Source organism: Saimiri boliviensis, chromosome 14, assembly GCF_048565385.1.
Source record: "Saimiri boliviensis isolate mSaiBol1 chromosome 14, mSaiBol1.pri, whole genome shotgun sequence".
In the NCBI taxonomy this organism is placed as follows: Eukaryota; Metazoa; Chordata; class Mammalia; order Primates; family Cebidae; genus Saimiri; species Saimiri boliviensis.
This window is the reverse complement of record NC_133462.1, coordinates 32,652,109-32,672,089: the sequence shown is the minus strand read 5'-3', so window position 1 is coordinate 32,672,089 and position 19,981 is coordinate 32,652,109. Positions and strand designations below refer to the sequence as shown.

The following is a 19,981-nucleotide window of genomic DNA, read 5'->3' as shown; positions in this document are numbered from 1 at the left end:
GCGATCCTCCTGCCTTGCCCTCTCAAAGTACTGGGATTATAGGTATAAGCCACTGTGCCCAGCCTATTTCTATGTCTCTTTACTAGTTTATTGTCAGTCTGATGGTAGAGGTGGGTTTGGGCACAACCTTGGTGAGCAGGGCTGAGAGAGGAGGAGTCAGGAGATTGCCAAATCCTTGGGGGATTGAGGGTTCAATTAGAGGAAGGGACTTTGGGGTGGGACTTGAGGGACCAGTAGACATTTCTTTTTTTGAGGTGGAATCTCACTCTGTCACCCAGGCTGGAGTTCAGTGGCATGATCTCAGCTCACTGCAACCTCCACCTCCCGCTCTAGATTGATGGAAGGAGCTTATCCATCTCTTCCACTCAGGGCTTGGTGCTCTGTAGAGGAGCTCAACTGGGGTGGGGGGGAGTGTTGTCATTGCTTCTTCTATGTGTGAATCCAAACTCTGTAGAAAGATGTGTGTGTGTGTGTGTGTGTGTGTGCATGTGCGTGTGTGTGTGTGTGTGTGTGTGTGTGTCTGTCTGTGAGGTCTGGGGCTTCCCTGCTAGATGGATTTACATGTACTTGACTTTGAAAAGAAAGAGAAACAGACAGATGCCTTAGACACCTGAGTAGGAGGACAAGCCCTGGCTGCTTCTCCCTATGTTCCTTGTGTTAGCTGTAGCCACGCACAACCTGTATACTATCGCTGGGTGTCCAGACCCACCAGGTAAGGCCCCGGCCAGGCTGGGGCCCAGGTGTGGTCAGGACCCAGGGTACAGAATCCCCTCCATGGGGCAGCTGAGGCAGAAACCAGGGCTTGAGGGATAGAGGGAGGAGGGAATGGCTGGGCTCTGACTTGCCTTTCCCCTGCAAGGGACCATGGAAGAGGAGGAGGAGGAGGATGACTATGAGAACTCAGCACCTCCCTACAAGGACCTTCCTCCCAAGCCAGGTAAGAGGACTTTTTGGAGTGTGACCTGGGGGAATACAGAGAGCAGGGTCTCCAGGGGATGTTGGGTGGGCATTGTAGACACACAGTCTCCTCTGTACTCAGCCCATGCTGGGCACTGTGGGACCCACACCCTGCCAGAAAGATCTATTGGGGGAGGCAGTTCTGGGCACAGCCTTGGTGAGCAGGGCTGAGAGGAGTCAGGAAATTGGCAAAATCCTTGGGGGATTGAGGGCTCAATTAGAGGGGGGACTTTGAGGTGGGATTTGAGGGATGAGTAGACATTTCTTTTTTTTTCTTTTCCTTTTCTTTTCTTTTTCTTTTTCTTTTCTTTTTTTTTTCTGAGAGAGTCTCCCTCTGTTACCAGGCTGGAGTGCAATGGTGAAATCTCAGCTTATCGTAACCTCCACCTCCTGGGTTCAAGCGATTCTCCTGCCTCAGTCTCCTGAGTAGCTGGAGTTACAGGCATGCACCACCATACCTGGCTAATTTTTGTGTTTTGAGTAGAAACAGGGTTTCACTATGTAGGTCAGGCTGGTCTTGAACTCCTCACCTCAGGTGATCCGTCCTCCTTGGCCTCCCAAAGTACTGATGTGAGCCACTGCGCCCGGCCTCTTTTATCTTTTTAAGACGAAGTCTCACTCTGTCACCCAGGCTGGAATTCAGTGGCCCGATCTTGGATCACTGCAACTTCACCTCCTGGGTTCAAGCAATTCTCCTGCCTCAGCCTCCCGAGTAGCTGGGATTACAGCTGCGCATCACCGCTCCTGGCTAATTTTTGTATTTTTAGTAGAGATGGGGTTTCGCCATGTTGGCCAGGCTGTCTCAAGCTCCTGAACTTGTAATCTGCCCGCCTCAGCTTCCCAAAGTGTTGGGATTACAGGCTTGAGTCACCACACCCAGCTTTCTTTTCTTTTTACTTTTTTTAAAGAGTGAGGTCTCCCTCTGTTGCCCAGGCTGGAGTGTAGCAATGCAATCATGGCTCACTGCTGCGTCAACCTCCTGGGCTCAAGCAATCCTCCCACCTCAGCCTCCTGATAGCTGGGGCTACAGGTATGCACCTGAATGGTTTTTTCTAAAATTTTTTTTTCAGAGATAGGGTCTTGCTGTGTTGCCCAGGCTGGTCTTGAATTTTTGGCCTCAAATGATCCTCTTGCCTTGACCTCCCAAAGTGCTGGGATTATAGGCATGAGCCACTGTGCCCAGCCTATTTCTATGTCTCTTTACTGGTTTATTGTCTCTCTGGTCTAGATTGAAGGAAGGAGCTTATCCATCTCTTCCACTCAGGGCTTGGTGTTTTGTAGGGGAGCTCAATGGGAAGGGGACTGTTGTCATTGCTTCTTCTATGCGTGAATCCAAACTCCGGAGAAAGACAAGTGTGTGTGTGTGTGTGTGTGTGTGTGTGTGTGTGTGTGTGTGAGGTCTGGGGCTTCCCTGCTAGATGGATTTACATGTACTTGACTTTGAAAATAAAGAGAAACAGACAGATGCCTTAGACACCTGAGTAGGAGGACAAGCCCTGGCTGCTTCTCCCTATGTTCCTTGTGTTAGCTGTAGCCACGCACAACCTGTATACTATCGCTGGGTGTCCAGACCCACCAGGTAAGGCCCCGGCCAGGCTGGGGCCCAGGTGTGGTCAGGACCCAGGGTACAGAATCCCCTCCATGGGGCAGCTGAGGCAGAGACCAGGGCTTGAGGGATAGAGGGAGGAGGGAATGGCTGGGCTCTGACTTGCCTTTCCCCTGCAAGGGACCATGGAGGAAGAGGAGGAGGAGGATGACTATGAGAACTCAGCACCTCCCTACAAGGACCTTCCTCCCAAGCCAGGTAAGAGGACTTTTTGGAGTGTGACCTGGGGGAATACAGAGAGCAGGGTCTCCAGGGGGTGTTGGGTGGGCATTGTAGACACACAGTCTCCTCTGTACTCAGCCCATGCTGGGCACTGTGGGACCCACACCCTGCCAGAAAGATCTGCCAGTCTGTTGGGGGAGACAGTTCTGGGCACAGCCTTGGTGAGCAGGGCTGAGAGGAGTCAGGAAATTGGCAAAATCCTTGGGGGATTGAGGGCTCAATTAGAGGAGGGACTTTGAGGTGGGACTTGAGGGATGAGTAGACATTTCCTTTTTTTTCTTTTCCTTTCTTTCTTTTTTTTTTTTTTTTTTTTTGAGACAGGCTGGAGTGCAGTGGCATAATCTTGGCTCACTGCAACCTCTGCCTCCTGGGTTCAAGTGATTATCCTGCTTTAACCTCCCGAATAGCTGGGAATACAAGTGTGTGCCATCGTGACCAGCTATTTTTTTTTTTTTTGTATTTTTAGTAGAGACAGGGTTCCACCATGTAGGTCAGGCTGGTCTGGATCTCTTGAACCTCATGATCCTCCTACCTCAGCCTCCCAAAGTGCTGGGATTACAGGTGTGAGCCACCGCGCCTGGCCTGACAATGTCTTTTTTCTTTTTCTTTCTGAGACATAATCTCACTCTGCCGCCCAGGCTATAGTTCAGTGGTGCGATCTTGGCTCACTGCAACCTCAACTCCTGGGCTCAAGTGATTCTCCTGCCTCAGCTTCCTGAGTAGCTGGGCTTACAGGTGCCCACCACCATGCCCAGCTAATTTTTGTATTTTTAGTAGAGACGGGGTTTCACCATATTGGCTAGGCTGGCCTCAGACTCCTGACCTCAGGTGATCCGCCCACCTTGGCCTCCCAAAGTGCTGGGATTATAGGCTTGAGGCACCGCAGCTGGCCGAGTAGACATTTATTTAGAAGAGAAGTACAGGAGAGGATTGTTGGCTGCAAAGTCCTAAGTCAAGAAGCTGGTGCTTGAGAAACTGGGAGTGGATTGTGGGCTCCTCAGTCTCCTGTCATTACCACCAAAAGCCCAGGGTTTTATTTAGGCTTGGATCTCAGTAAACCCAAGGCATGGCTCAGGGTTCAACAAGAGTCTGATCAGAAGATGTCACAGTGGAGGTATGGGCTGGTTGCAGTGGTGTGTGTCTGTAGTCCCACTGCTTTGGGAGGCCAAGGTGGGAAAAAAAAAAGTGGATGTTTGGGCCAGGCAGGGTGACTCATGCTTGTAATTCTAGCACTTTGGGAAGCCAAGGTGGGAGGATCAATGGAACCCCAGAATAGAGACCAGCCCGGGTAACACAGTGAGACCCCCAGCTATACAACAAAAATTTTTTCAAATGAAAAAAATTAGCCAGTTGTGGTGACGTGTGCTTGTTGTCCCAGCTTCTCAGGAGGCCCAGGTGGTAGGATTGCTAGAGCCCAAGAGTTCAAGGCTGCAGTGAGCTATGATGGCACCACTGCACTCCAGTCTGGTGACAGAGCAAGGCACTGTCTTTAAAAAATAAAATAGGCCAGGCACAGCGGCTCATGCCTGTAGTCCCAGCACTTTGGGAGGCTGAGAGGGGCAGATCACAAGGTCAGGAGTTCGAGACTATCCTGGCCAACATGGTGAAATCCTGTCGCTACTAAAAATACAAAAAATTAGCTGGGCGTGGTGGCAGGTGCCTGTTAGAGACTCAGGAGACTGAGGCAGGAGAATCACTTGAACCTGGGAGGCAGAGGTTGCAGTGAGCCGAGACTGTGCACTCCAGCCTGGTGACAGAGTGAGACTTCTTCTCAAAAAAAAAAAAAATTGCTTGGCACGGTGGCTCATGCCTGTAATCCCAGCACTTTGGAAGGCTGAGGTGAATGGATCACTTGAGGTCAGGAGTTCGAAATCCTGTCTCTACTAAAAATACAAAAGTTATCCAGGCATGGTAGCAAACCCCTGTAATCCCAGTTACTTGGGAGGCTGAGGCAGAATTGCTTGAACTCAGGGGGCAGAGGTTGCAGTGAGACAAGATGGTGCCACTGCACTCTAGTCTGGGCAGCAAAGTAAGATTCCATCTCAAATAAGTAAGTAAGTAAGTAAAGGGAGATACCCAGGCAATACATGTTGATTGGTTACTCTAGCTTAATCCCATCTCCATCCTTCATCCCAATTCCATTCTCACGACTAACCCCATCTCTAAGCCAATCTCCAACCCTCCCCTGCAATCCTAACCCTGTTTCCGTCACTTCCTTTTGACGCGTTCCCATCCTCAGCCCAGCCCTCACCCTGAGCTTCTCTTCTCCAGGTTCAATTGCTCCACCAAGACCTCCACGGGCAGGTGAGTTTGGGCTGAGGGTGAAGGAGAATGAGAGATGGCTTTGCCATGCTCTGGGCCTGAGCAACCATTCCTCCCTCCTCAGAAAAGAAAACAGAGAAACCCCCACTTCCTTGCAAGCCCCGGAAGATGACAGGTGATAGCTGAGGGCTGGGGTCATCCTGCTCACCTGGCTGAAGCCCTTCTTGGAATGACTTTCTCATCTCTTCCAGGACTGGACCTCAATGCTGTCACCTGCACACCTCCTCAACTGGGTGAGCAGTGGGAAGACCCTTCAAGAAGACTAAGAGGTGACACCTGGAAGTTTCCTTTCAATCATAATTTTTTTTTTTTTTTTGAGGCAGTCTCACTTTGTCATCCAGGCTGGAGTGCAGTAGCGCCATCTGGCTCACTGCAGCCTCCACCTCCAGGGTTCAAGTTCCTGCTTCAGCCTCTCGGGTAGCTGGGACTACAGGCAAGAGCCACCATGCCGGGCTGATTTTTATATTTTTAGTAGAGATGGGATTTCACCATGTTGGCCAGGCTGGTCTCAAACTCCTGACCTCAAGTGATCCACCCGCTGTGGCCTCCTAAAATCCTAGGATTATAGGCATGAGCCACTGTGCCCAGCCAGCCCCCTAAATTCTTACCAAAGAATAAAGCAGAGGTTGTTGATCTTGGAAGACAGTCTTTTAGCGTCTTCTGAATAATCTCTCTCCGCCTTTCTCCCAGCTGTGGATCTTGAGCCTTCTCCATTGCAGCCACCCCTGGCCGGTAAGTTCTCATGCCCTGCAGATGTCCTCCTGTTTCCCCTCTGACAGTGGCTAGTGTATTTGATTGAGACCTATGGCTCTAAAGTGAGACTCTGAGTCAGAAAAACTTCTCCTTTAAGAAGCTGCTCCTGCCGGGCGCGGTGGCTCAAGCCTGTAATCCCAGCACTTTGGGAGGCTGAGGCGGGTGGATCACAAGGTCAAGAGATCGAGACCATCCTGGTCAACATGGTGAAACCCCGTCTCTACTAAAAATACAAAAAATTAGCTGGGCATGGTGGTGTGTGCCTGTAATCCCAGCTACTCAGGAGGCTGAGGCAGGAGAATTGCCTGAACCCAGGAGGCGGAGGTTGCGGTGAGCCGAGAGCGTGCCATTGCACTCCAGCCTGGGTAACAAGAGTGAAACTCCGTCTCAAAAAAAAAAAAAAAAAAAAGAAGCTGCTCCTTCTGGACCTGCTGCACTGTTCTGAGTTAGTCTAGTAAGCGCTACTCTAAGTAAGAAAGACAGCGCTTCCTTGAGATCAGATTTTGCAAACACGTATTGTCCTTCTGAGGACTGGAGGTATGATGATGTTACTTATGTTTCTGTTGGTGATTGTGATGGAAGGATGAGGAAGGAGATGATGGAAAGGAAGACGATGACTGGTGGTGGTAAAGATGGTGGAGGTAGTGATGACAGTGTTGGTGCTGATGGTAATGGTGGAGTTAGGGATAATGGTGGTGATGGTGGAGGTAGTGATGGTGGTGGTGATGGGGGTGGAGGTAGTGATGGTGTTGGTAGTGATGATGGTGGTGATGGTGGAGGTAGTGATGATGGTGTTGGTAGTGATGGTGATGGTGGAGGTAGTGATGGTGTTAGTAGTGATGACGATGATGGTGGAGGTAGTGATGGTGTTGGTAGTGATGATGGTGGTGATGGTGGAGGTAGTGATGGTGTTGGTAGTGATGATAGTGGTGATGGTGGAGGTAGTGATTGGTAGTGATGATGGTGGTGATGGTGGGCGTAGTGATGGTGTTGTTGGTAGTGATAATGATGGTGATGGTGGAAGTAGTGATGGTGTTGGTAATGACCGTATTAAAAAAAAAGAAGCTGTTCTTCTCTGAGTCTAGTCCAGATCTCCAGAAACTCAGGGTGTCTGCTTGCATAAGATATGGGAAATGTTCTCTGCTCTAGAAGCCGGGGTCCACAAGCTTCCTTGATCTAGGAGCAACTTGGGTAGGGGCTTCTTGAGAGTAGGGGATGATGCCTCGTAGATTCTAAGAACAAAGCTGGGTCCAAGTCATGCCTAACTTCACTAAGCCTCAGCTTACTCACTTTCAAAATGGGAATAATACTTATAATATACATTATAAGGATGAGACTCCAATAAGATAAGAATGATGTAGGTTGGGATTACAGTAGCTCACATACCTCTAATCCCAGCACTTTGAGAGGCTGCAGCAGGGAGGATTGCTTGAGGCCAGGAGTTCAAGACCAGCCTGTGCAACATGGCGAGACCCCCATCTACAAAAAAATAAATAAATAAATAAATTAGCTGGGCCTACGGGCAAACACCTGTAGACCCAGCTACTTGAGAGGCTGAGGTGGGAGGATTGCTTGAGCCCAGGAGTTAGAGGTTGCAGTGAGCTATAATTGCACCACTGCACTCCAGCCTGGAAGACAGAGTGAAACCTTGTTTCAAGAAGGAAAGAAGGAAAAAGAGTAGGATGCAATATGATGCTTAGCGCACAGTAAATACATCAAAAGGACCCGGAGCCGCCCCAGGGTTCACTCTCTTAACCCTCTCTTGCTGACCTCATCTGTTGCAACAGTCATGACTACAGATTTCTGCCCCCTGCTCTTGGAGAAAGGTTTAAGGGCCTCTTCCTCGCTCCCTGAAGCCCCAGTATCAGTCTCTCTGTCCCCATCCCCACTCCCCAGCAGCTCCGGCACCCTGGCCCAGTCAGACATCTGGAGGTCCTGGGTGTTGCCAGAAGAGGCTGATAGTGTGCCTGTGTCTGCTGGTGGCTACTTCCCTGATCCTGAGCTGCTTTGGTCTCATTGTGACCCTGACTAAGTGTGAGTAGGGTCAGGATGGGACACGGGGAGATACTGGGGAGGCTGCGCAGGAGGACCTGGACTCAGTTTGGACTCTTGCTCCTAGATGAGGAGTTGGTGAAAGAACTGAGAATGTTAAGCTTTCAGCAGATGATGTGGCGAGCAAATGGTGAGTGCTTTCACCCATTCCTTCGTGCCGTTCCTATTGAGCCTTAACCCAATCCTCAGATCCAACTCCAAGATCCACCCTCATCCCCGTCTTTGCTGAGCACTGTACTAGATAGCAAGGTGGGTAAAATTATAAACATGTCAGACACAGCCCCTGTCCCTGTGAGGTGTGCATGCGTGTGTATGTGCCCTGACCTCCATTGTCCAATATGGCGGCCACGAGCCTCATGTGGCTGTTGAATATTTGAAATGTGGCCAGTCCAAATGGAAATGTGGTCTACGTATAAAGTATACACTGGGCCAGGTACAGTGGCATCTGCCTGTAATCCCAGAACTTTCACTTTCTCTTTCTTTCTTTCATTTTTTTTTTTTTTTTTTTTTTTAAGATAGAGTCTTGCTCTGTCTCCAGGCTGGAGTGCAGTGGCGTGATCTTGGCTCACTGCAACCTCTGCCTCCTGTATTCAAGCGATTCTCCTGCCTCAGCCTCCAGAGTAGCTGGAACTACAGGCATGCGCCATCATGCCTGGCTAAATTTTGTATTTTTAGTAGAGACGGGGTTTCAACCTATTGGCCAGGCTGGTCTCAAACTCCTGGCCTCAGGTAATTCACCTGCCTCGGCCTCCCAAAGTGCTGGGGTTATGGGCATGAGTCTCCATGCCCCATCTAGCAAGACCATGTTCCTACAAAGAAAAAAAAAAAAATTAGCCAGGCATGGTGTTGTGTGCCTGTAGTCTTAGCTACTCAGGAGGCTGAGGTGGGAGGATCACTTGGGGCCAGGAGGTCGAGGCTGCAATGAACCACCATCACATCACTGCAATCCAGCCTGTGGGACAGAGCAGGACTCTGTCTAAAAAAAATAAAATAAAGGATCCAGACATCTGAGCTCATTCTACTTTGATCTCAAGCTTTTCTGAGTTTTCTCTCCACCCTTATAGGCTTTGCCAGCTCACTGCAACATGCTTGCTATTTTTGCTTTCTTTTTTAGTTTTTTAGTTTTTTTTTTTTTTAAATTTTGCGACAGAGTCTCACTCTGTTGCTCAGGCTGGAGTGCAGTGGTGTGATCTTGACTCACTGCAACTTCTGCCTCTGGGGTTCAGCGATTTTCCTGCCTCAGCCTCCTGAGTAGCTGGGATTACAGGTATGCATCACCACACCCAGCTAATTTTTGTATTTTTATTAGAGACGGGGTTTTACCATGTAGGCCAGGCTGGTCTTGAACTCTTGACATCAAATGATCTGCCTACCTTGGCCTCCCAAAGTGCTGGGATTACAGGCTTGAGCCGCTATGCCCAGCCTTTTTTTTTTTTTTGAGACGGAGTTTCGCTCTTGTTACCCAGGCTGGAGTGCAATGGCGCGATCTCGGCTCACCGCAACCTCCGCCTCCTGGGTTCAGGCAATTCTCCTGCCTCAGCCTCCTGAGTAGCTGGGATTACAGGCACATGCCACCATGCCCAGCTAATTTTTTGTATTTTTAGTGGAGACGGGGTTTCACCATGTTGACCAGGATGGTCTCGATCTCTTGACCTCGTGATCCACCGGCCTCGGCCTCCCAAAGTGCTGGGATTACAGGCCTGAGCCACCGCGCCCGGCTCGCATCTTTGCTTTGAAGATAGTTCTTGCCTGGCGGGCTTCTTCCTCACCTCACGGTTATCAAATCACTTTCTTCCTTTGTTTTATTTATTTATTTTTTTGCGATGGCATTTCCCTCTTGTTGCCCAGGCTGGAGTGCAATGGTGTGGTCTCGGCTCACCACAACCTCCACCTCTCTGGTTCAAGTGATTCTCCTGCCTCAGTCTCCCTAGTAGCTGGAACTACAGGCGTGTTGTGGCACTCTCGGCTAATTTTTTGTATTTTTGGTAGGGACGAAGTTTCACCATGTTAACCAGGATGATCTCGATCGCCTGACCTCGTGATCTGTCTGCCTTGGCCTCCCAAATTCCTGGGATTACAGGCATGAGCCACTGTGCCCGGCATTGTCTTCCTTTAAAACCCACTTCCTCCAGGGTGCCCACCATCCTTACTCTTCCCCAGGTCCCAGGGATTGATCCCTCCTCTGAGCCATTCTCAGATTCTGAGTACTGTACATGTGGTTTTTGAGCTCAAGCATGACCCACTGGAATGTGGACGCAGTGGAGTCCACATTTGCTTCTCTGTGATGTGTCTGCAGTCCGTGGTGGATGGATGGGGTGGGTTCTGAGTCTCTAATCCTCAAGCCCATCCCTTCTGACAGTGACTGGCATGGCAGGGCTAGCTGGCCTGAAGCATGACATTGACCGTGTAAGAGCTGACACCAACCAGTCCCTGGTGGAACTTTGGGGCTTATTAGGTGAGTGAGGCTTGGGTAATTGCCCAGGGACAGGGGCCATGGCAGAGCTGGCACATTACATTACTGCCCTGAAGTGATTCTCAGTGCAGTCTATGTGAATGGTGTTCCCCTGGAGTTGAGCCCGCACAACTGTATGTGGCATACAATGTACATGGCTCAGGTTCTGGGGCCATCCTGACAGCATCCTGTCCGGTTTCCAGACTGCTCCCGAGTTACCTGTCCTGAAGGTTGGCTCCCCTTTGAGAGCAAGTGTTACTACTTCTCCCCAACCACGAAGTCATGGGACGGAGCCCGGATGTTCTGCCAGGAGAATTACTCACACTTGGTCATCATCAATAGTTTTGCTGAGCACGTGAGTTGTTCCCACTGAATCTTTGAGAACCTTCAGGGACAGCCTGCTTCTCTTTCAGGATGCACACGTCCCTCCCTTCCCTGGGTGGCAGAAACTAGAATTACTTTTCAGTTACTAAAACTTCAGCATCAGGCTCTTCCTAAGATAGCGTCATGCAGAAGTTAAGGAGATATGCTTTGTTTTTGAGTTTGAATTCCGATTGTGTTGATTTAACCTCTACAAGTTTCAAGATTCAGTTTTATCTCTAACATGAAAACACAATAATGAATACCTGTGAGGTAGCACTTTCTATTTTTCAGCTTGTATTCCAAACGCTTTACATCTTACATTCATTAACATAGGCAAGGCTCATGACAACTTGTAAATTAGCATGTCAGTCAGAAGACATTATGTTATGATGCAGTAACAGACAGTCTCCATAGCCCAATGGGGAATGTAGATGAGGCAGCCGGGCTCATGCCTGTAATCCCAGCACTTTGGGAGGCCGAGGTGGGCGGATCACAAGGTCAGGAGTTCAAGACCAGCTTGGCCAACATGGTGAAACCCCGTCTCTACTAAAAATATAAAAATTAGCTGGATGTGGTGGTGGGTGCCTGTAATCCCAGCTACTCGGGAGTATGAGGCAGGAGAATCATTTTGGACCGAGGAGGCGGAGGTTGCAGTGAGCCGAGATTGCACCATTGCACTCCAACCTGGGCAGAGACTCTGTCTCAGAAAAAAAAAAAAAAAAGAGTAGATGAGACAAATCATACATCGATGTCAGAGTTTCCACTTACTTTTGCTCACAAAGAAGTCACATGTACACACCTGTCTTTTAAGGTGGTAGGGAAATAAGTCTCACCTGTGTGCAACCAGAAAGAGGATTGGAATATTCGTAAACAGCTTTACTGACTTGCTACTACAATTTAGGAAGTATCACTATTTGTGCACAACATGTATCATCCTTACTTCACAGATGAGGAAACCGAGGTACAGTGCGCTTCAGCAACTTGCCTGTGGTCACTTACACCTAGAGGGATTTGAGCCTGGGTAGCTGGCTTTCAAGTCTCTGGTCTTGAGCATAGGCATACCACTATAGCATGGTTTATGTCTTCTTTTCTTCTGTTTTTTAGAGATAAAGTCTCACTCTGTCACTCAAGCTGGAATGAAGTGGTATAATCATAGCTCATTGCAGCCTCAAACTCCTCGGCTCAAGCAATTCTCTCCTCACCCTCCTGAGTAGCTAGGGCTACCAGGCACTTGTCACTGTACCCAGCAAATTATTTTTACTTTTGTAGAGACAGGGTCATGCTGTGTTGCCTAGGTTCACGGTTTATGTTTTCTAATGATTTTACTTTTTGTTTGTTTGTTTGTTTGTTTTTGAGACAAGAGTCTCCCTCTGTCACCTTGGCTCACTGCAATCTCCTCCTCCCAGGTTCAAGTGATTCTCCTGTCTCAGCCTCCTGAGCAACTGGGACTACAGGCGCATATCACCACACCCAGCTAATTTTTGTATCTTTAGTAGAGATGGGGTTTCACCATGTTGGCCAGGATGGTCTCGATCTCTCGACCTTGTGATCTGCCCGCCTCATCCTCCTGAAGTGCTGGGATTACAGGCGTGAGGCACCGCACCCAGCCCCATTTTACTTTTAATTTATTTATGTCATTATATTTAAAAATAAAATGTCACTATATATTTTTTTCCAGACAGTATACACTTGATCTTAGCCAAAAGGCCGAGAAGCGATCCAGACAGTATATAGTTGGGTTTGGGTTTTTAAAATCTGATCTGACATTCTCTGGCTTTTAGTTGGTGTTTTCATTTATTTATTTATGTGTTTTGGGAGACAGGGTCTCACCTTGTCACCCAGGCTGGGGTGCAGTGGCACAATCTTGGCTCACAGCAGCCTTGGCCTCCTGGGCTCAAGTGATGCCACCTCAGTCCCCCAACCAAGTAGCTGGGACTACAGGTGCACGCCACCACACCAGCCAATTTTTTTTTTTTTTTTTTTTTTAATTCGAGACGGAGTTTCGCTCTTGTTACCCAGGCTGGAGTGCAATGGCGCGATCTTGGCTCATCGCAACCTCTGCTTCCTGGGTTCAAGCAATTCTCCTGCCTCAGCCTCCTGAGTAGCTGGGATTACAGGCACGCACCACCATGCCCAGCTAATTTTTTGTATTTTTAGTAGAGACGGGGTTTCACCGTGTTGACCAGGATGGTCTCGATCTCTTGACCTCGTGATCCACCGGCCTCGGCCTCCCAAAGTGCTGGGATTGCAGGCGTGAGCTACTGTGCCTGGCACCAGCTAAGTTTTAAAATTTTTTGTAGAGATGAGGTTTCTCCATGCTGCCCAGGCAAGAGTTTCTCTCTTGAGTTCTCATTCTACTAGGCTGGTAGACATTTACTCTCAGTCAATTGGGGTCCCCCATTTTACTTCTAAACAGGGACAGCTTTTATGGGGTCCAGGTGGAGGAGCGCACACATCGGGTCCTTGTTGTCTTCACTCCAAACTGGTATCTACTAGGACATCTACAGACCGAGTGATCCTGGGAAAGCTATTTAACCTCTCTGTGCCTCAGTTTTCTCATTTACAAAATGGGTGTAATGATAATTCTTGCTTCAGTGAGTCATGATAAGGATCCAATGAGGTAATCTGTGCAAAGAAGCATAGCTCACTGTTTTTTGTTTCTGAGACGGAGTCTTGCTCTGTTGCCCAGGCTGGAGTGCAGTAGCATGATCTTGGCTCACTGAAGCTTCCACCTCCCAGGTTCAGGCGATCCTGCTTTAGCCTCCCAAGTAACTGTGACTACAGGGCAGGTACCACCACTCCTGGCTAAGTTTTGTAATTTTTTTTAGTAGAGTTGGCGTGTCACCATGTTGGCCAGGCTGCTCTCTGGCTCCTGATCTCAAGTGATCCGCCCTCCTTGACCTCCTGAAGTGCTGGGATTATAGACGTGAGCCACCGCGCCCAGCCCATAGCTCACTTCTGGATTCATTAATTCAACCAACATTTACTGAGCACTTACTATGTGCTGAAGACTAGTCTACCTATTGAGAATCCAGTGATGACCAAGACACATGAGTTCCCTCTTCTTTTTTTTTCTTTTTTGAAATGGAGTTTCGCTCTTGTTACCCAGGCTAGAGTGCAATGGCGTAATCACCGCAACCTCTGCCTCCCAGGTTCAAGCAATTCTCCTGCCTCAGCCTCCTGAGTAGCTGGGATTACAGGTGTACGGCACCACGCCCAGCTGATATTTGTATTTTTAGTAGAGGTGGGGTTTCTCCATGTTGGTCAGGCTGGTCTCGAACTCCTGACCTCAGATGATCTGTCCGCCTTGGCCTCCTATAGTGCTGGGATTACAGGCATGAGCCACTGCGCCCAGCCGAGTTGCCTCTTCTTAAACTACTCTGATTTTGGTTCATAGAAATGGCAAGGACTCTCTAAATGTTAAAGAGTCTTCTGTTTTTCTGGGACTCAGTCACTGGGACAACTCTTCCATCATCAAAGCCTTTTGGGCCTAGAGGTGTTTTCTTGCTGTTCTTGGGCACAAGAGATCTTTCTGCTCCTATTCCCTTCCGGGGTCTAAGACACCATGAGGCCTTCTAAGCCTCCGTCTAACCTGATGGGACAGGAATCCCTTCTGCTCTCTGATTTCCTGTCCCCTCCCTGGGACTTTACCCAGGAAATAGTGCCCAGGCCCCTTCTGCTTTTTAGAGTCTCTAAACCCACCTGGGGTTTTTACCATCGCCTGGTGCTCACCGGAAATGAGATGCCGGATTCCTCTCTCTGGGACTTGTGGTCTCCACATCTATTACTTCCTTCCCTTGGTGGCCTTACCTCTCTACATTTTATTTTTTTTCTCAAAGCAGAAATTTTATTGCTCACATTCTTTGAACACAATGGGTATAACTACAGGATTATATATATACTTTTTTTTTTTTAACAAAAATTTCAATCACCTTAAACATGTTTAAATTCAGCTGGCTGTGGTGGTTCACACCTGTAATCCCAGTACTTTGGGAGGCCAAGGCGGGTGGATCACCTGAGGTCAGAAGTTCGAGACCAGCCTGACCAACATGGTGAAACTCTGACTCTACTAAAAATATAAAAATGAGCCGGGCGTGGTGGCGGGCACCTGTAGTCCCAGTTACTTGGGAGGCTGACGCAGGAGAATCGCTTGAACCTGGGAGGTGGAGGGTGCAGTGAGCTGAGATCACACTAGTGCACTCCAGCCTGGGAGACAGAGCAAGACTCTGTCTCAAAAAAAGAAATATTTTTTTAAAAAAGTCACTAAATAACTTTGGGTCAAAGAAGAAATAAAAACTGCAAATAAATAAAAGCAGACATCAATTGGCATTGTCTACAGTAGAACATATGAAATAGATTCTAGTAAAAAATTCTTAAAACACAAAGAATTCCAAGCTGTAAAAAGCTGAGACAAGTGTTACTCACATCCTAACAGCGACAAAAGCCAGATAAACTACAAAATCATAACTTTTCCTAAACTCATCAGATAACTGAGATCATAGGGCAATCAAGAAGTCTAAAATGGGCTGGGCAGGATAGTTCACGCCTGTAATCCCAGCACTTTGACCTCCCCACATTTTAAGGAATCTTGGTTTGGTGATAAGTTGGGTGAGATGTGATTTGCATATAGTAAAAGGCACAGGTCTTTGGTGTTATGTTCAGTCAACTTTGACAAATGCATACACCTGTGTAACTGTGAAACTAACCAATATTTGTAATCTTTCCACCACCTTAGAAAGTTTTTTCATATCCTTTTTCTAGTAATCCCTCCCTGCCCCTGACTGCAACCACTGTCTGATTTCTTTTTTTCTTTTTCTTTTTTTTTTTTGAGATAGAGTCTCACACGGTTGCCTGGGTTGGAGTGCACTATCTTGGCTCACTGCAACTTCTGCCTCCCAGGTTCAAGCAATTCTCCTGCTTTAGCCTCCTGAGTATCTGGGATTACAGGCACCTGCCACCACGCCCGTCTAATTTTTGTGTTTTTAGTAGAGACGGGGTTTCACCACATTGGCCAGGATGGTCTCAATCTCTTGACCTCATGATCTGCCCACCTCAGCCTCCCAAAGTGTTGGTATTACAGGTGTGAGCCACCATGCCTAGGCATACTAGTCTGATTTCTTTCGCCATAAATTAGTTTGCCTGGAGAGGAGTTGCTTCTAACTATATTTTCTTCCCTATCATTAATCTTTGACATAAGTCCTTTCTTGTCTTCCAAAGTCTGCGATTTTGATTTTTTTTTTTTTGAGATGGAGTTTTGCTCTTGTTCCCCAGGCTGGCATACAACGGTGAGATCTCAGCTCACTGCAACCTCCGCCTCCTGGGTTCAAGCGGTTCTCCTGCCTCAGCCATCTGAGTAGCTGGGATTATAGGTATGCACCATCAAGCCCAGCTAATTTTGTATTTTTAATAGAGACGGGGTTTCTCCCTATTGGTCAGGCTGGTCTTGAACTCCCAACCTCAGATGATCTGGCCACCTCGGCCTCCCAAAGCGCTGGGATTACAGGCGTGAGCCACTGCGCCCTGCCAGGATTTTGATTGTTTTTCGGGACAGGTTCTTGCTCTGTTGTCCAGGCTGGAGTGCAGTGGTGCATTCATGGCTCACTGCAGCCTTGAACTCTTGGGCTTAAGGGATCCTCCTACCTCAACCTCCTGAGTGGCTGGGACTATAGGTATGCACCATCACGTCTGACTCATTATTTAACATTTTTGTAGAGATGGGGGTCTCAGTATGTTGCTCAGGCTAGTCTCGAACTCCTGGGCTCAAGTGAGCCTCCCTCCTTGGCTAAAGTGCTGGGATCACAGGTGTGAGGCAGTTTCTGAAGGGTCTGGGCTTTTGAAATACCAAAGCCAGGAAACCTGCTTTTCCTCTTCCGTCTTTCTTTCCCTGAAACAATGAACTCCTGTGCTGTTTCGATGCAGATTAAGGCTTCAGGTGGGGCAAAAGTGCAAGAGAAACCGAAAAATATCAGTTATTATCGCTAAAAATGTCACTTAAATGTTATAATGCTAAATACTAAGCTGTTACAGTATGAGGCCAGGCACAGCAATCCTAGCTGTAATCCTAGCTCTTTGGGAGACTTACAGTGACCTTTGGGAGGCTGCAGTGAGCCATGATTACACCACTGCACCCTAGCCTGGGTGACAGAGTGAGACTGTGTCTCGAGAAAAAAAAAAATTTAGGCTGGGTGTGGTGGCTCATGCCTATAATCCTAGCACTTTGGGAGGCTGAGGTGGATGGATCACCGGACGTCAGGAGTTTTGAGATCAGCCTGGCCAACATGGTGAAACCCCATCTCTACTAAAAAGCACAAAAATTAGCCAGGTGTGGTGGTGTGCACCTGTAATCCCAGTTAGTCAGGAGGCTGAGGTGGGAGAATCACTTGAACCCAGGAAGGCGGAAGTTGCAGTGAGCCAAGATTGTGCCACTGTGCTTCAGCTTGTGTGACAGAGGGAGACTCCATCTCAAAAAAAAAAAAAAAAAAAAAAAAATAATCCTCACAACACTACCAGGAGGTAGCTAATGTTAACTCATTTTACAGATGAGGAAACTGAGGCACAGAGCAGTTCACAGATTGCATGAGAGACAGTAACACGATTATTCCCACCACACATGCTACAGTGGGAGGATGGTGCTGGTCCTGTTCTGCCTGCCATAGGGATGGGGATGGGGTTCGGGAGGTGACGTTCCCAAGCCCTAAATGTGTGGGACAGGGTAGGGGGTAGGTTCTCACCCCGAGGGTCATGTAGAGGAATGGCTGGCTGAATGGAGTTTGTATTTGCAGAATTTTGTGGCCAAAGCTCACGGCTCTCCACGGGTGTACTGGCTGGGGCTGAATGACAGGGAACAAGAAGGGAACTGGAGGTGGCTGGATGGGTCTCCTGTGACATTAAGGCAAGTGCCCAGGTTTCCTGGGGTCTCTCTGCTTCTTCTGTTGGCCCTGATCATGGGGAGAGAAGAAGGTGATGGAGTACGTGATTGAAGGAGTCAGGAGCTGGTTCTTACCAGTACAGCTCTACTTGTTATCTTATTTATTTACTGAGACGGAGTCTCTCTGTTGCCCAGCCCGGAGTGCAGTGGAACGCTCGCAGCTCACTGCAACCTCTGCCTCCTGGATTCAAGCAGTTCTCCTGCCTCAGCCTCCTGAATAGCTGGGATTACAGGTGCGCACCACCACACTTGGCTAATTTTTGTATTTTTAATAGAGACAGAGTTTTGCCATGTTGGCCCAGCTGGTCTCAAACCCCTGGCCTCAAGTGATCTGCCCGCTTCGGCCTCCCAAATTGCTGGGTTACAGGCGTGAACCACCACACCTGACCTGGCCAATTTTTACGTGTTTGTAGAGATGGAGTTTTGCCATGTTGCCCAGGCTGGTCTTGAACTCCTGAGTTCAAGCAATCCTCTGGCTTTGGCCTTCCAAAGTGCTGGAATTACAGGTGAATCCCACCAGGCCTGATGAAGAGGATTTTGATTTGCCAAAATAATGAGCAAGAGCTCATGAAAAAAAAGACACAGGGTCTCACTCTGTCATGTAGGTTGGAGTGCAATGGTGTGATCACAGTTCACTGCAGCCTCCAGCTTCTGGGCTCCAGTGATACTCCTACTTCAGCCTCCTGAGTAGCTGGGACTACAGGTGTGCACCACCACACCTGGCTAATTTTTAATTTTTTTGTAGTGATGGGGTCTCGCTGAGTTGCCCAGGCTGGTCTGGTGCTTCTGGGCTCTAGTGATCCTCCCACTTCAGCCTCCCAAAGTGTTGGGATTTATTAGCATGAGCCACTGTGTCTGGCCAGGATCTCATTTTTTTAAAAAAACAAACCAGAGGATAATCTCTACAAGATCTCTCTCCCTCTGCCCCACTTTTTTTTGAGGAGTTTTGCTCTTGTTGCCCAGGCTGGAGTGCAGTAGCATGATCTCGGCTCACTGCACCCTCTGCCTCCCAGGTTCAAACAGTTCTCCTGCCTCAGCCTCTTGAGTACTTGGGATTACAGGCACCTGCCACCACATTCAGCTGATTTTTTGTATTGTTAGTTGAGACGGGCTTTCACTATGTTGGCTAGGCTGGTCTCGAATTTCTGACCTCAGGTGATCCACCCACCTTGGCCTCCCAAAGTGCTGGGATTACAGGTGTGAGCCACCATGCCTGGCCAAAATCTAATTTTTAACTGGAGAGTCCGTAACTCTCTGGAGAGCTGGTATGGCATGGTGAGGCATTGAGGGTGCCTGGCTTCTTCCAACATTGGGTTCTTTTTTTCTTTTGAGACAGAGTCTTGTTCTGTTGCCCAGGCTGGTGTACAGTGGAACCATCTCTGCTCACTGCAACCTCTGCCTCCCTGGTTCAAGTGATTATTGTGCCTCAGCTTCCCGAGTAGCTGGGATTACAGGCACCTGCCACCACACCTGGCTAATTTTTGTATTTTTCTTAGAGACAGGGTTTCACCATGTTGACCAGGCTGGTCTTGAACTCCTGACCTCAAGAGATCCACCTGCCTCAGCCTCCCAAAGTGCTGGGATTACAGGTGTGAGCCACTGCACCCAGTGGAACTTTGGCTACAAAAGCTCACAGGAATGCTTTTTCCAGAAAGTTGTTCTCAGCTGAATGGGAGTGTGCTCACCAAAGATGTTACCCGACTATTGGGGTCAGCTCACAACCAGTGACAGCCTAAGATAAGCCTGAACCCCTTATGACAAGTTGGGATGACTGTGATGCTGTTCACATCCCAGTGGTCTCTGTGGGGTCAGGCTGATGCTAGGGTCATCTGAGTCCACGTTCCTGCTCAATTCCTTTCTCTTCTCCATCCGGCTTCCCTCACCTCTCTCCTAAGAATATCCTTTAATAAATTCCACGTACGGCCAGGCGCGGTGGCTCACTCGTGTAATCCCAGCACTTTGGGAGGCCGAGGAGGGCGGATCACCTGAGGTCAGGAGTTCGAGACCAGCCTGACCAACATGGAGAAACGCTGTCTCTACTAAAAACACAAAAATTAGCTGGGCATGGTGGCTCATGCCTGTAATCCCAGCTACTCTGGAGGCTGAAGCAGGAAAATCACTTGAACCTGGGAGGCAGAGGTTACAGTGGGCTGAGATTGTGTCATTGCACTCCAGCCTGGGCGACAAGAGCAAAACTCTGTCTCAAAAGAAAAAAAAAAAAAAAACACTCCTGAGTCCTTGAATCAGGCTCTGCTTTAAGCAGACCCTACGTGACCTAAGACGTGACAATTCCTAGGAGGTTGGAAAGGTTGGGTTGGGAGGTTTT

The 19,981-nt window shown here is 48.6% G+C and overlaps 1 protein-coding gene and 1 pseudogene across 8 annotated transcripts in view; one reads left to right on the top strand and one right to left on the bottom strand.

Annotated features, from left to right (window-relative positions):
* CLEC17A (C-type lectin domain containing 17A) overlaps positions 1-19,981 on the top strand; it is a 29,313-nt gene that overhangs the window by 3,309 nt on the left and 6,023 nt on the right. The window contains exons 3-13 of one of the 8 annotated variants that reach the window (XM_039466245.2): positions 860-937; positions 2,684-2,761; positions 5,057-5,089; positions 5,172-5,222; positions 5,299-5,340; positions 5,798-5,839; positions 7,757-7,894; positions 7,980-8,042; positions 10,272-10,367; positions 10,568-10,719; positions 17,510-17,619. In XM_039466245.2, coding sequence (XP_039322179.1) covers positions 860-937; positions 2,684-2,761; positions 5,057-5,089; positions 5,172-5,222; positions 5,299-5,340; positions 5,798-5,839; positions 7,757-7,894; positions 7,980-8,042; positions 10,272-10,367; positions 10,568-10,719; positions 17,510-17,619 — 883 coding nt within the window. The other 7 variants (XM_074384504.1, XM_074384503.1, XM_074384508.1 and 4 more) reach the window with 7 other exon arrangements.
* LOC120362918 (U2 spliceosomal RNA) lies at positions 12,275-12,446 on the bottom strand (annotated as a pseudogene).